Raw genomic sequence first — 15,554 nt, 5'->3', positions numbered from 1 at the left:
CAAGATCCCAACTTTAGATTGCTTTGTGCAGTGGAGAAATACAACATTATACATGTATGCTCTTCATGGCCCTTTTTTTTCTTTTCCTTTTTTGCAGTATAAACATGCACTGCTTTAACCATGGTGGCAGTGGTAGCGCTTGTAAGTGTTTCCCCAGACTTCTGACCAGTAATTTAAATATGGTAACAGTGCAGAATGTGAAGTGACTTCTAGTTGAGTGTATGTTTTTCTTTTACCGAGACACAAGCAAAGTTTTGTTTGGAAGTGTTATGGATTATGCAAGGTTGCCAGCAGATTTTGTTGTCAGTTATTAAGTTTAGCGCCACCGTGTACAACTTTTCAATCAAACCTTTCATTTTCTCAAAATAGACCACAAGATGTGAGGTATTGACTGTGTTTTTCAGGTCAACAGCCCTTAACAATACATCTGAATATCAATTTAGGGCGCAATAACAGGAAATGGGGGTAGCTGGGTTCAAAGGGGAGCACGAATAATAGCAGAAAATTGTGTGGCAGGAAATGTCTTGGGGCAGTGGAGCTTGTGACTGAGGACACATGACAACGGCCCAAAATATTTAGAAGTTCACTTTTGAGACCTTAGCTTTAGCATGCATACTGTAAAAACTGAATAAAGTATTTTTGTACAGAAAATAGAAAGATCGATAGATAGATACTACTGTATTGATCCCAGGGGGAAATTCAGTTGCCATCAGTTAAATACATAAATAAACAGATAGACAATATAAATATCGGACATGACAAAAACGATAACAAAAGAGAGGAAGAGAATACATCTGATTAAATTAAATAGATAGGTTACTAATTAGTTATTAATAATACTTAATAATTGTAATCATTTTATTTGTCATACATTGACATTAGTAAAATGTAAAAATAATAATACTACAGCTTTTTATTCCTATGTAAAAAACAAATAACACAATTAGTCATGATTACATTTTCCATTGTCAATTGAAAATGGAACAAACAAATGACACTGAGTTCTGTTCATTTGTTTGGTTTGCTTGTATGTTATTTTTGTCTTGTACACCACGGAATCACCACAGAACACTGCATACTGATGAAACAGTTCTAATGTGTCCAGAGGAGAACACACATTCCAAAATAGTTCAGGGAAGCAGTAGTGTGTTTTTTTCACTCCTTGTGAATCTTCTGTATCAGTGAAAAAAACGGTTTCCTGTGAGTGTGCCATGCTTGGTAGACTGTGAATCATTAAATCGATGGGAAAAAAACACTTGCATTCCCATTCTCCACTTAGCCCACCCCACTTCCATCTCTTTTGTGGACTGTCCATCGCTGAGGGGAAAAAAACAGCTGAACTTGAATTTCTAAAACTTGACATCAGCAGTACGCAACATTTTCCTAATGATAATTTTGACAACCATGTAGTAGTTCATTCCAATCCTTTGTCCATCGTCAGCAATACATCTATGTTTTTCATAGCCGTCCCAAATAGACAGATGAATAAGAACCAGTTGTTGTCAAGCGAGTGGATAAGGAGCCTCAAGCTCCTGGAGTTTGGCCTTTCTTTAATCCAGGTCAGGTTTCATAAAGGTTCCAGGGCTGGTGGACGTGAATGCACAAGGGTTTCATGTGTGCATCTTAGTATCGCTAATCCCCTTTGTCTATCCCTGTATCCTCAACACATAACGAGACTGCCTGAGAAAAAAGAAGTATGTTTTTTTTTACCAGGTCAGTCTGAAGCAGGCTAATGCAGGCAGAAGAAAAGGAGCTTGTTAATCACTTGAACAGCTTCCGAATGTTGAACTGGCATAGTGTTAATTAGCATTCTGGGCATACAGTATTCACTTTCAAGTTGAGTTTATTTGGTGAAAAGAGGATCTGTCCCCCCTCCCTGTCCCCCCCAAAAAAAATCCACGATTATTGATGTAAAAGCAGTTTTGAAGGATACCGTTTTTTTATTTGTGTTCTGGTTGGACACGTTTTTATAATTTCATTTGTGTGTATTATTAATACACACAGGCGCACTGGGTAGCACGTCCACCTCACAGTTAGGAGACTGCGGATTCGGTTCCACCTCCGGCCCTCCCTGTGTGGAGTTTGCATGTTCCCCCCGTGCCCGCGTGGCTTTTCTCCGGGCACTCCGGCTTCCTCCCACATCCCAAAACATGCTTGGAAGGTCGATTGAACCCTCCAAATTGCCCCGAGGTGTCAGTGCGAGTGCGGATGGTTGTTCGTCTCTTTGTGCCCTGCGATCGGCTGGCAACCGGTTCAGGGTGTCCCACGCCTACTGCCCGATGACTGCTAGGATAGGCTCCAGCACGTGGGGACAAGCGGTATAGAAAATGGATAGATGGATTAATAAACACATACACACACAAACGCACGCACACACAGCTGATGTAATCCTTCAAAAATTCACATAATACTTTGTAGACATTTTGCACTATTTTGCAAACAGTTCATTCACGCTCACCACTCAAATCTGCTGTTTTACTGTGGAAAACTCTACCTGTCAAAACCCTCAAGGTTATACTGTAAGTACTTGTATGGGTTACGTCTCTTTGAGAAATCTTTCTGTCTTTTTTGGTGGTCTCAGTGTCATTGATGTATTCAAAGTTCACTTTCACCATGGACAGTGCGAGCATTTAACCTCTGCTCTGAAGCTGAGATTTCAGGCTTAATTAAATAGGCGTTGATTCACTCTATAGTCTTTTTTCAAGACAGGAGATGATTTAACTTGACTAGGTACTGAGACTATTTTAATCCCAATTTCAGAAAGTTAATTCAACAGAATCCTGGATTAAAAATGTAAATTAATCTATAACTATTGTTAAACCCGGTATGGGAAATTGGACCCAGAAGTTTAAGGACTGGTCTGATTAAAGTTTAATAACGGACAGAAGTAAATTAGATGTCACTGATTGGGAGAGGAAATATTTTAAAATGGATAGATTTCACCATAGATTGCCCTGCTTAGCTTTTAATGCTAACTCCACAGCTGCAACACTAATGGTTTGTGGGTCATGGCAGATTGTGATAAAAATAAACACTTACATTTACTCTCTCAATATAATACACTGTTTCAAATGGTTTAGTTCGAGATATTCTGTTCGATTAAAGATGTAGTATGATCAATTTGGACACCAAAGGCTAGATTTTCATCTACCCCTTATACTGTTAACTGCCTCCATGGACAAGCTCATTAGAAAACAAGCAGTCTTTTATTTGGCATGTTATGCCTTCCAGCGAAGTAAGACTTGATTACATGTGGCTTTGGCTTTGAAGAGGACCTAACATCACACACAGTTAAAGAAAGAAACTTGCAGTGATGCTATGGGTAGAACATAAATTGCAAATGTACATTTTGTGTGTCTAATACGCCATGGATAAACGATGAAAGGCGACTTTTCACTAGTGTGCAAATTAGTCACGGTCAATTTTGGTCATCAGTTAAGTATGTTTGAAGATAAGACTCAATTCCACTGTGGGAAATTGACTGATTAGAGCAGCAAAAGACAATAGAATGGACAATCACATCAAATTAAAAGAAAATCATATTTATAGAAGCATTTGGATAAAACTGCAAAGATTTGTATCTAAATATAATTTAAGGTGGAACATTCCATTTGATTTGATGCACTCATATCTTTTAAATAAAAAAAATATTTTCCAATTCAGATTGTTTTTTTATCACCCCTATTAGATGTCTTTTTTTCTGATTATTGTGATGCATTTAAGCAATGCAAGATAAGATTAAATTATATTTAAAAAGGACAGATCTAATGTTGTATATTGCATGTTTGATACATTGTAACCCTTTGTTTGTTTGTTTGTTTTTGCCATTTTCTTCAGCTTGTGACAGTGGCCACTGGGGTCCCCACTGCAGTAACAGATGTCAGTGCCAGAACAAAGCTCTATGTAACCCCATTACTGGAGCCTGTATCTGCACTCCTGGATACAAGGGATGGCGTTGTGAGGAAGTGTGTGAGGTGGGCACCTATGGTAATGGTTGCCAGCAGAAATGCCAGTGCCGAAATGGGGCTAATTGTCAACATGTGACTGGAGAATGCAAGTGCTCACCAGGATACACTGGAGCTTTGTAAGTTCAAGTGTGAAATTGACTTTTTTTGCCTCTAATCCTAAAAATGATTATTTAATATTCCATGTTCCCTGCGATCATTAATTTGACAGTCCGCGACCTAATGAGCGTGACAAGTTCAGGGTGAACCTTTAATGCTTAACAGCAACTCATGGAAGACTGCATATTCTCAGTTGAATTATTTATTGAGTGCCAGTAGGATCGAGACACGCTCATGGAGTATTATTCTCCTAAATGCGGGAGAAAGGTCAAATCTGTCCAAAATGGTTCATATTCTTTATACTCCCTGAGCCAAGCCCACGCAGGGCGGTCAGTGACTCGACCTCGTAGCCCATGTGACAATCTAAACTGCTTCAAACTATGATATGTCGTGTGCAAGGGTGCAGGTAAATAGGAAGCTGGAACTGCAGGAGATATGCTCACACAGTGACACAACAACCTAGAAGTTGTAGTGTTGTGATAATTAGACGCTACCCCTTTAAGAGACTGAGGAAGTGAGAGGGTGTTAAACAGTGAGAGTGGGAGTTGTGGCTAGACAGGACAAGCGAGGAGTCAATGTTATACTACCTGTAACTGTGAATGAAAGTTATTAAAGCTTCAACTTAAAAGATCTAAACTGAGAGGACATCCAGTTTCTACAATGGCGACGAGGATATTGCGCGACTGACGTGAACGGATCCCCGCGACGGAGTTTCTACCGCTCACAACTGTTTGCCTGCTGGATCGCAGGATAGCCACATTGCTGGTAACGGACTCGTGAGTAAACGGCCGTGTGAAGTACGTGATTTGATGCAGGGATATCTCCGGTACGAAGGTGTTTTGCTGTCTGAACTCACATCTTAGGAAAAAAGACAACATCCACTAGCTAGCAACGCTCGCACTATAGTCGGGAGAGACGTGCCATTGCCTATCGCAGACGAAGGGACTAGCAACGGCTAGACACACATGGACGTGACTGGACAATAGTATTCCTGTGGAAAAAAAAAACAACAACACTGTCGAACTACAACTATTGTAACAATGGCAGGTGTGGCTGGATTACCCTCATTCCCCCTCTTTGATGTACATGCAGAGCCGGCTTCCCTTTCCCTAAAATGGACGAAGTGGATGAGGAGATTTGAGACATTTCTCACGGCGGCTGCCATAACTGATAAAACAAGAAAAAGGGCTCTGCTTCTGTACTACGCTGGGGAACAAGTGCAGGATATCTTTGAGACTTTTCCTGAAAAAGGACAACCAGGTGATTTCGATAAGGCAGTACAACTACTCACCGAATATTTCAGTCCAAGTCATAATGTAGAATATGAAATCTACGTATTTAGACAATCGAAACAAAACCCAGGTGAAACTGTTGATGCTTTTCACACCAGACTGAGACAGCTATCTCAGAATTGTGAATTCACTAATGTGGACAAGGAAATAAAGTCTCAGATAATACTCAGCTGCACATCATCACGTCTCAGGAGAAGGGCACTGAGAGACCCGGACATGACTCTGAAAGGTCTGTTGGATCTGGCCAGAGCTTTTGAGACATCGGAACTTCAGGCGTCTGGCATGGAAAACAATCAAGATACTGGACATGTTGCAGCCATGCCCAATTCAAGACACAGAGAATGGACCACCTCTGGACACCGTATGGAAAACGTGGACCATAGAAGTCAGCCAAGGATAAAATGTAGGAATTGTGGAGGTGCGTTTCCTCATCAGGGTGGTCAGGCAGCATGTCCAGCGAAGGGTCTACGGTGTCGGACATGTGGAAAATTCAACCACTACGCCCGCTGCTGTCTCTCCGACCCTGGCATGAAGGTGGAACACCGTCAACATGGACAGAAAATAAGACCAACGCAGAGCACACAAGAGGTGTCGTGGCCTAACAGGCGCAGACAAATTCAAACTATTGTTGCTGACGGTGCTGACACCACTCCCATCAGTCATCTAGCGGCTGACGACTCGAGCACGGATGATGAATACGTCTTTGTCACAAAAGCTGCGGAGGGGAGAAAACCACCAGTGAGGTCAGTCAATAGCTGGTGAATGCATTGATGTTCTTGTTGATTCGGGAGCCTCAGCTAATCTCCTGGATGGAAGAGCCTACAGCGCGTTGAAAACAAAACTCAAACTAGAGCAGTCAAGCAAAAGGATATACCCTTATGGTACAAAAATTCCCCTTTCCCTTCATGGTAAGGTTACCACAACAGTCTCTGCCAATGGGGGAACAGCTCAGGCAGCATTCTACGTTGTTGATGGCGACCACGGCTCACTGCTGGGCCATGACACTGCAACTAAACTAGGTCTCATACATGTGGTGCTCTCCAATCAAACCGTGCCACAGGACATGTCTAAAGCAGATCAGCTGCTCCTGCAATATCCAAGTCTCACCTCGGGCGTGGGGAAACTGAAAAATTTCCAAGTCAAATTGCACATAGACCGGAGTGTGCAACCAGTTGTTCAGCACCACCGTCGTATTCCCTTTCACATGAGGAAGAAAGTAGAGGAGGAATTACAAAGCTTGGAGGACCAAGGCATAATCGAAAAAGTAGAAGGCCCAACACCGTGGGTGTCACCCATTGTGGCATCACCGAAACCAAAAAACCCTGAGAAACTACGCCTCTGCATAGACATGCGCCTGCCTAATAAAGCTGTCCAAAGGGAGAGACACATATCACCTACGGTAGATGACATCGTGCATGATCTCAACGGCGCCACCATGTTCTCGAAGCTGGACCTCAATGCAGGATATCACCAACTTGAACTAGCACCTGAGTCCAGATACATCACTACATTCTCAACGCATGTTGGACTGAGACGGTACACACGCCTCATTTTTGGAATCTCTTCAGCAGCAGAGGTCTTCCAACACACGATCCAAAATGTGCTCCACGGAATACAGGGAGTCAGAAATTTCAGCGATGACATCATCATTTTTGGAACCACCCCTGCAGAGCATGACCGCTCCCTGGAAGAAGTCTTCAAAAGACTCCATGAAAACAATCTCACAATTAATAGAGATAAGTGTGAGTTCCACAAAACGTCTCTGGAATTCTATGGCTACATCTTCTCAAAAGACGGTATCTCACCTGACCTGAAGAAAATACAAGCCATCACACACATGCCACTCCCACAGGATCCGAGTGAGGTCCGCAGCCTACTGGGGATGGCTAACTACAGCGCTCGTTTCATCCCGGACTTCTCCTCAATTACCCAACCGCTGCGCGAGCTCACAAAGAAGGACACAGAGTGGTCATGGAAAACGGAACATACAGAGGCCCTTAATCGACTAAAAGACAGGCTGATCAGCAATCCGGTCATGAGCTACTTTCACCCCGAGAGAAGAACAAAGGTCATTGTGGACGCAAGTCCAGTTGGTCTCGGTGCAATCCTGGCACAGACTGACAGGGTGGAAAACAAAACGTACATCGTAGCCTATGCAAGTAGGGCTCTGACCCCAGTGGAACAGCGATAATCCCAAACCGAACGAGTGGCGCTGGCTATTGTTTGGAGTTGTGAGCATTTTCATTTATACCTATATGGAGCTGAATTTGTTATGATCACAGACCACAAACCGCTGGAGCTCATCTTCAACAACCCGAAGTCCAAGCCTCCCGCTCGGATAGAAAGGTGGGCCCTCAGACTGCAACCTTACAAGTTCGAAGTTGTTCACAAACCTGGAAAATCAAACCCGGCAGACTACATGTCACGCCATCCACAAACACTTCACACGCCCAGTATCACAGATGACGTGGACACTGAAATGCATGTCTCTTTCATTGCTACACATGCAGTACCCAAAGCGTTGACACTCGAAGAAGTGAAACGAGAGACTCGAGGTGATCCACTGTTACAACATGTTGTCAAAATTATTCACTCAGGTAACTGGGACGGCCTACATGACAACGCCACACAATTTGATCAGTCAACTCTGAGAACATTTTACAACATTAGGGAAGAACTTACGACTGTGGATGGAGGCAGCCTCGTTCTTAAGGGCACCAGACCCGTCATGCCTGTGACCCTGCAATCCAGAGCACTCGCACTTGCTCATGAGGGACATCAAGGCATTGTCAAAACTAAGCAGCTACTCCGAGAGAAAGTCTGGTTTCCGAAGATAGACAAACAAACCGAGGAACTGATATCCCGCTGCCTTCCTTGTCAATCATCCACACCCAAGACTGAGCATCAACCACTGCAAATGTCTGAACTCCCACAGGGGCCTTGGGAGGATGTTGCGGTGGACTTCTGTGGCCCCTTTCCTTCAGGTGACTACCTGTTAGTCCTCATAGATGAGTATTCAAGATTTCCCTTTGTGGAGATTATGCCATCCACATCGGCATGCAAACTCATCCCTGTCATGGACAAAATCTTTTCGACAGTGGGAATTCCAAAAGTGGTGAAAAGCGATAATGGGCCCCCATTCCAGAGGCGTAGCCAGGAATTTTTCCAGTAGGGGCGCACGCCCACAGGAAAAAAAATCGAACATCACCCACGCCGTTCGCTGATCGCTAAAACAACGTCCGGGAGGCAAACGGTGAATGGATAACATCGCGCACATAGAATAGCGCAAGCACATTCGCGCAAGACCGAAAGAAAAAAACGGCATGAAAATGAAGAATCGAAAAAGCTCGATTTTTTAATTTTTTATTTTTTTCAACCGGGGCGCAGGGAGTCCTAACCGGGGCGCCGCCCCGGCTCGCCCCGGCTTGGCTACGCCTCTGCCCCATTCTCAAGCAAGGACCTTTCAGACTTTGCAAGATACCTTGGGTTCCACCACAGAAAGATAACCCCCTACTGGCCACAGGCCAACGCTGCAGTTGAAAGATTCAACAGGACTCTAACCAAAGCGATACACACGGCTACGCTGGAAGGCAAGCCGTGGAAACAAGAGCTATACAAGTTCCTCAGGAACTACAGTGCGACACCTCATCATACCACCAACCGGCCTCCGGCTGAGGTGTTCTATGGTCGCCCCATAAATATAAAACTACCATCCATCTCTCATCCCCCCAGTGATGATGATCTCCGTCGGACAGATGGATTGAAGAAGGACAAAATGAAGAAGTATGCAGACGAAAGGAGGAACGCATCACACTCTGTACTCAAGGAGGGTGATGTTGTCCTAATACAACAGAGGAAAACAGGAAAACTTGTGACACTCTTCAACCCAAACCCCTACAAAGTCATCACAGTGAAAGGAACAATGGTCACTGCACAGAGACATGAACACAAACTCACAAGACATAGATCACACTTCAAACTCCTGAAACACAAACCGGAAGTCCCATTCACAACAGGAGACGGTGATAACTGTGATGACGACAGTGTTAATGGACAAGCAGGTGATCCTGAACACGTTAACCTTGAAACCAGGAGGCGACGCCCTGTGAGGGTAAACAGACGACCTCCTCAAAGACTCATCACTGAGATATAGCAAAGGTTACATGGAGTGATGAGACACTGACAAATTCTCGCCACCGTTATGTTTGTTATTGACACAAGAGTAATGTGTGTTCAGTACTGCTCAGAGATGTTAAGCTTAGTTATTTGTTAAAATGTTTGTATATCTGATTTTGAATTAATAATACAGTACGGAATCACAATTTTATATGACTGTATTTTGGAAGCCACTTTATTTCCATTATTGTACATTCTGTCAGGGTAAGTAAAGCTAAAACTAAGGAAGGACATTTCATTTAAAAGAAAAGGAGAGATGTAGTGTTGTGATAATTAGACGCTACCCCTTTAAGAGACTGAGGAAGTGAGAGGGTGTTAAACAGTGAGAGTGGGAGTTGTGGCTGGACAGGACAAGCGAGGAGTCAATGTTATACTACCTGTAACTGTGAATGAAAGTTATTAAAGCTTTAACTTAAAAGATCTAAACTGAGAGGACATCCAGTTTCTACAGAAGTCACCTTAATTACCAAAGAGGCGTAGTCTAACTGGAGTAAAACCCAAAAGGGTTTTGTAATTACAACAGATTACTACTGCCTGTAGAGTCCCAATGTTATTTTGGACATTGTTGTTCTACAAGTAAAAACAAACAATAGTGTGTTTTCCCAATGTTTATTTCACTAATGTAGAAAATGCTCACCACAATTAGGCAATGATGTAGCAGTCACATATTTCCATGACTTCATGCAGCCTGATGCAGCATGACAATGTCATTAGAGCAAGACAGCTGCTGTTTTCAAAGCCAGAATCTGCAGCTGCATTTTACTAACCGAAGGCTTCACAGTATAGTTGAAAAATCTACTGTCAATTGATTATCACCCCCTTATCTGAAGCCATATTGGACACAGTAATGTAATATTTTAAGAAAGTCTTCAGACGTTGGGCTATTGTCAAGGCTCTAGAACAGGGGTGTCCAAACTTTTTGCAAGGAGGGCCAGATTTGATAAAGTGAAGGGGCCCGGGGGCCAATAGTTTTTTCGGACATTTTTTAACTACAAAAATGTCATGCAAATACACACTGTTATAAAACAAATTTCATTGTCACAATTGTCTTTATTTTTCAAATTATGATAGTGTCTCTTTAAGTTGAAATCCTTAAACAAGGCAACTGTCTTTTTACAAATGAGACAAACACAATTGCCTTGATTTTCAGTGATGTACAGTAATCCCTCGCTACATCACGGTTTGTTTAACGCCAAATTGAAAAAAAGAATTAAAAGTCAAAATAAAACTTCTAAATTGAGGAATTATGGCACAAAACTTGCCCACACGCCAGCAGAAGGCAAGGAGTGCCCACACAATTGCAGTGCGTACACTTGTACCTTTTTAAAAAAAAAAAAAAAAGGTTATGATAAGAGTTCTAAAAACATATTTACAGTGTTGTATCTTGTTATAGAATTTTTTTATAATAATAAAAGAGTTCTAAGAACATATTTACAGTATGTACACTTCTACCTTGTTATAAAAAAATGTATAATAATAAAAGTTGTTCTAAAAACATATTTACAGTTTGTGTTAAGAATTCTCCATGTTATTTATGTTATTTAGCCATGCTTTGATTTGAGGTAGGGTGATTTATTTTGAAGGCCGTTTTCAGGCGATACCACTTCCTTTTTTACGTTCTTGTACATATGTCGGTTACAGTGGTACAGGAGTCATTGGCGATGTAAGTGTGTCTCCTAACAAGAGAAATGAATGATCACATGTGTCTAACCTTTAGGACAATGTAGTATTGCTCCAAATGTCCGTTTAATTTCCTGTAGAGGTCCGTTTGCGCGTGTTAGCACGATCGCGAATTAGCATCTTTCCGCTAACTCGTTAGCCTGCCCAGTACGTGCTGCGGGCCAATAAAAGCCTTAGTTTGGACACCACTGCTCCAGAACAAACTATTACCACCATAGAGAGGCCATCAAATTTTATTTGAAGTGAGTGTGACAAGATGACTCTTGTAACAGCATCTTCACACAATGCCTTGTTGGTTTAATAATGCCAAACAGAACAAATGGATTTGGCAACGGTGTCTATTGAATGACTGCTTAGTGTGGCATGTGGTTTAGTTGTCTGTCACACAGTCAAAGCCTCGTTTTTTTTTTGTACTGAGTGTACTCCGGTTACTTCCCTTTCACACAGCCTGAATAACCTGATCATTTATTTAAATAATGAATTTAAAAAAACAACAAAAATTGTTTGTACCTTTTGATCTTCCAAGGAGAAATTGTCTGAACATTATATGTTTGCATGTGAATATTGTTGGGTTTTCTCTGCAGTTGTGAGGATGTATGTCCTCCGGGTAAACATGGACAGCACTGTGAAGAGAGGTGTCCCTGCCAGAACGGCGGCATGTGTCACCATGTGAGTGGAGAGTGCTCTTGTCCGGCAGGATGGATGGTATGCACACATCTCTAACATTCTTTCTCCAGAAAAAAAACCCCTATTTTTTTTACTTATTGTATTACAAAATGTGTACTTTTACGGGTTGTTATAACGCCAACAAACAAAAATGATTGAGAAACCTTCTAGGAATTGCACTTGATGAACATAATATTGGGACGACTTGTCATTGCACATCAGAGAACTGAAATACATACCGTATTTTTCAGACTAAAAGTCGCTCCAGAATATAGGTCGCATTAGCCATAAAATGCACAATAACGTGAAAAAAAACATATATAAGTCGCTCCGGAGTATAAGTCGCATTTGGGTGGAAATTTATTCGAGAAAATCCAACACCAAGAACAGACATGAACGAGCAACAACAGGCTAAACGATAGGTATCCTAACATGACATAAACAGAAACGGAGAGCTGAGAACAGGCCTGACGTAACATTCAGAGTTATTCAAATAACTATTACATAAATACCGTTTTTTCCGTGTATAATGCGCAAAATTTAACTAATTTATTGTCCTAAAATCTGGGGTGCGCATTATACATGGGTACAAATTTTTTGAATTTTTTTTATTTTTGAAATTTCTTTTTTTTTTTTTTTTTAATTTTTTTTTTAAGAAAATCATGGTACAACAAAACCAACAACAGGACTGACCGACAATAGTGTGTTTGTACTGTGCTCTGGTCATTTCGTCAAAGAAGGGATAATAGTCCTCTTCTCTTCTTGACTGACAATGAATGTGATAGTTTAATACAATCAGCAAATAACAAAATGCGTATTACAGGTAATATTTTATTTCACAACACTTTGCCTTGTTCCTTTCGTCTCTGCTGTTCACTTCAAACACGCTCCATACGAACCAATGCTCTCGTATCAGACGCTTGCTCGATCACCTGCTCGTTTGCTGTCACAATGTACCCTACACAAATCCGAAACATTTGTTGCGGCTCCGAGTCACGACGAGGGGCAAGTTTTGGTTTCCAAGGGTGTTTTTATTCCTCTTCAACGTCTCTCCCATACAGAGCCGCCTTTTTCACATGTCCGCACGTCACTTTCCTCTCTTTTCATCTAATCGCGGTGGTGCCTTTACGGGCAGTCGGAGAAATCAACGCCAACAAAAAAAAATACATCCAGCCTAGTTAAGACCATACCAAAGACTATAAAAATGGGACCCATTGCCTCCCTGCGTGTGTGACGATCATTGGGACTTAAAAAAATAAAAAAATAAAAAAAATTGGGTGCGTATTATACATGGGTACAGGCTTTTTTCCAGCATCAACATGCCATTTTTAGGGTGCGTATTATACATGGGGGCGCATTATACACGGAAAAAAACGGTAACTCGTTTATAAAACCATCTATGTCCCTCCAATTCATTAAATCCATCGATCGGCCTTTATGTCAACAATGGGTGCGCGCCGCTGACGGCGCTTGCACTTCAAAATATTCCACAGGGCCATATAACGATATATAAATTATATATCAAATAACTATTATTCATCCATCCATTTTCTGTACCGCTTTATCCCCACGGAGGTTGCGGGCTTGCTGGAGCCTATCCCAGCTGTCATCGGGCAGTAGGCGGGGGACACCCTGAACTGGTTGCCAGCCAATCGCAGGGCACACAGAGACGAACAACCACCCGCACTCACACCTAGGGGCAATTTGGAGCGCTCAATCGGCCTACCAAGCATGTTTTTTTGGGGATGTGGGAGGAAACAGGAGTGCCCGGAGAAAACCACGCGGACACGGGGAGAACATGCAAACTCCACACAGGGAGGGCCGGAGGTGGAATCGAACACGCACCCTCCTTACTGTGAGGCGGACATGCTAGCCAGTGCGCCACCAAGCCGCCCTAATAACCATTATATAAGCAATAATATTATCAAACCATCGGTGTCACTCCAAATCATTAAATCCATCGATCAAATTCCTCGTCCTTTGTCAACAACGCCACGCGTGCGCCTTGACGTCAGTCTCGTCGTTATTCCACAGATCTAGTATATAACTATATTGTAGCGTTAACAAAGTACAAGGACCCAAGCACCGGTGTGGACTTCCAGGCGTGTGGCGGCGTGGACTTCCATCCCCGGAGGTGGCACTTCCAGCCACGGAGGTGGAAGAGAGCTCCATAGAATAGGACCGGGCGTGCGTAAGAGCCTTGTCGAGCCCCATCCACCGTCCCCGGACAGCCACCCGGCCGAGCACCGGCCCCCGACTTCCATCCACGGAGGTGAAAGAGAGCTCCGTAGAGTAGGACCGGGCGTGCGTAAAAGCCATAATAGTTTTTCAAACCTTCTGTGTCACTCCAAATCCTTAAATCCTTCAAACTCTTCGTCCTCCGTGTCACTTACAAACAAGGCCGCTAATGATGCCGGTAGTACGTGGGACCCTTCGTCATCTTCGTCATCCCGTGATCGAATCTTTGTCCTTTATGTAAACAACCGCCGCGCCGCGCTGCTGACGTCACTTGAAATTCAAATTACAGTAATCCCTTGCTACATCGCGGTTCGTTTATCGCGGTTTCACAAAAAATGTTCTTTTAATTTTTGAAAATTTATGAAAAAATTCACATATAAGTCACTCCTCAGTATAAGTCGCCCCCCCACCCAAACTATGAAAAAAAACGCGACTTATAGTCCGATAAATACGGTAGGTTGTTATTGAATGATAGCTTCCCCTCTTATGGAAATACTGTCTGAAATATTTAAAAGTGTGTTTGTGGAAGATTTTCTCAATTCCAGAAAAATATTCATAAGGTGTAACATTGAATGTTGGAGGAGATGTCATGATTCACTATGAATATGACAATGAACTTTTTTGGGATAGCATCCATCACACATTTACTCATGTTATGGCGCAGAATTTATTACCATATTTAGTCCCTATGTCATTTATTATAGACTTTCGGGGTAGGAATAAAATGCAACAGAAAATAATAGAATCGTGATCCTATAGTGCAGGGGTCTCGAACTCCAGTCCTCGGGGGCCGCATTCCTACATGTTTTCCAAGTTTCCCTCGTTAAACACACCTGATTCAATTATCAGGCTCCTGCAGAACGTGAGGATGAACTGATCATTTGAATCAGGTGTGTTTAACGAGGGAAACTTGGAAAACATGTAGGAATGCGGCCCCCGAGGACTGGAGTTTGAGACCCCTGCTATAGTGCAAGTATAAAACCCAATAGGAACCAGTCATGAGGCCAATGGAAAGAGACATTGTTGTGAATCTGATCAGTCTGTGGTCTGTTTGTCAGGAGGTCCAGGACCCAGTTTGCTCCTCAGGTGTTGTGGGTGCTGTCAGGTGCTGTATGCTAAGATGGCATCATCAGTGTCAGAGCGGTCCTTCTTGTAGGTGTACTGCTGAGGGTTACCAGTGGCGTCAGTGAAGTTTTCAATTCAAATCACGATCATCTTCTCAAAGCCTTTAATGACTATCAGCATAAGGGCTATTGGCCGATAGCCATTCAAAGCAGTTTCTGTGGAGCTCTTGGGTTAAAGGATAATACTGTAGGTGTAGAGGCTTTGTTGTTAAAAAAGACCATTTGCATTTCAGGCAGCTGGTAGGCACAAATCTTCAGTACCTGACCCCTGGACATTGGTACGCAGAGATTAATCTTTTGCACAGTCTTCCTCA

The 15,554-nt window shown here is 42.6% G+C and overlaps 1 protein-coding gene across 4 annotated transcripts in view; it reads left to right on the top strand.

The window, feature by feature from the left end:
* Positions 1-15,554, top strand: part of megf10 (multiple EGF-like-domains 10) — a 78,035-nt gene that overhangs the window by 28,639 nt on the left and 33,842 nt on the right. For all 4 annotated transcript variants that reach the window (XM_037265788.1, XM_037265787.1, XM_037265786.1 and 1 more), the window contains 2 exons: positions 3,838-4,084; positions 11,797-11,917. In XM_037265788.1, coding sequence (XP_037121683.1) covers positions 3,838-4,084; positions 11,797-11,917 — 368 coding nt within the window. The remainder of the gene's footprint in view (positions 1-3,837; positions 4,085-11,796; positions 11,918-15,554) is intronic.

The sequence above is a fragment of the Syngnathus acus genome, chromosome 12 (genome assembly GCF_901709675.1).
Source record: "Syngnathus acus chromosome 12, fSynAcu1.2, whole genome shotgun sequence".
In the NCBI taxonomy this organism is placed as follows: domain Eukaryota; kingdom Metazoa; phylum Chordata; class Actinopteri; order Syngnathiformes; family Syngnathidae; genus Syngnathus; species Syngnathus acus.
The sequence above is the reverse complement of the archived record's forward strand: the minus strand, read 5'-3'. Positions and strand labels throughout refer to the sequence as shown.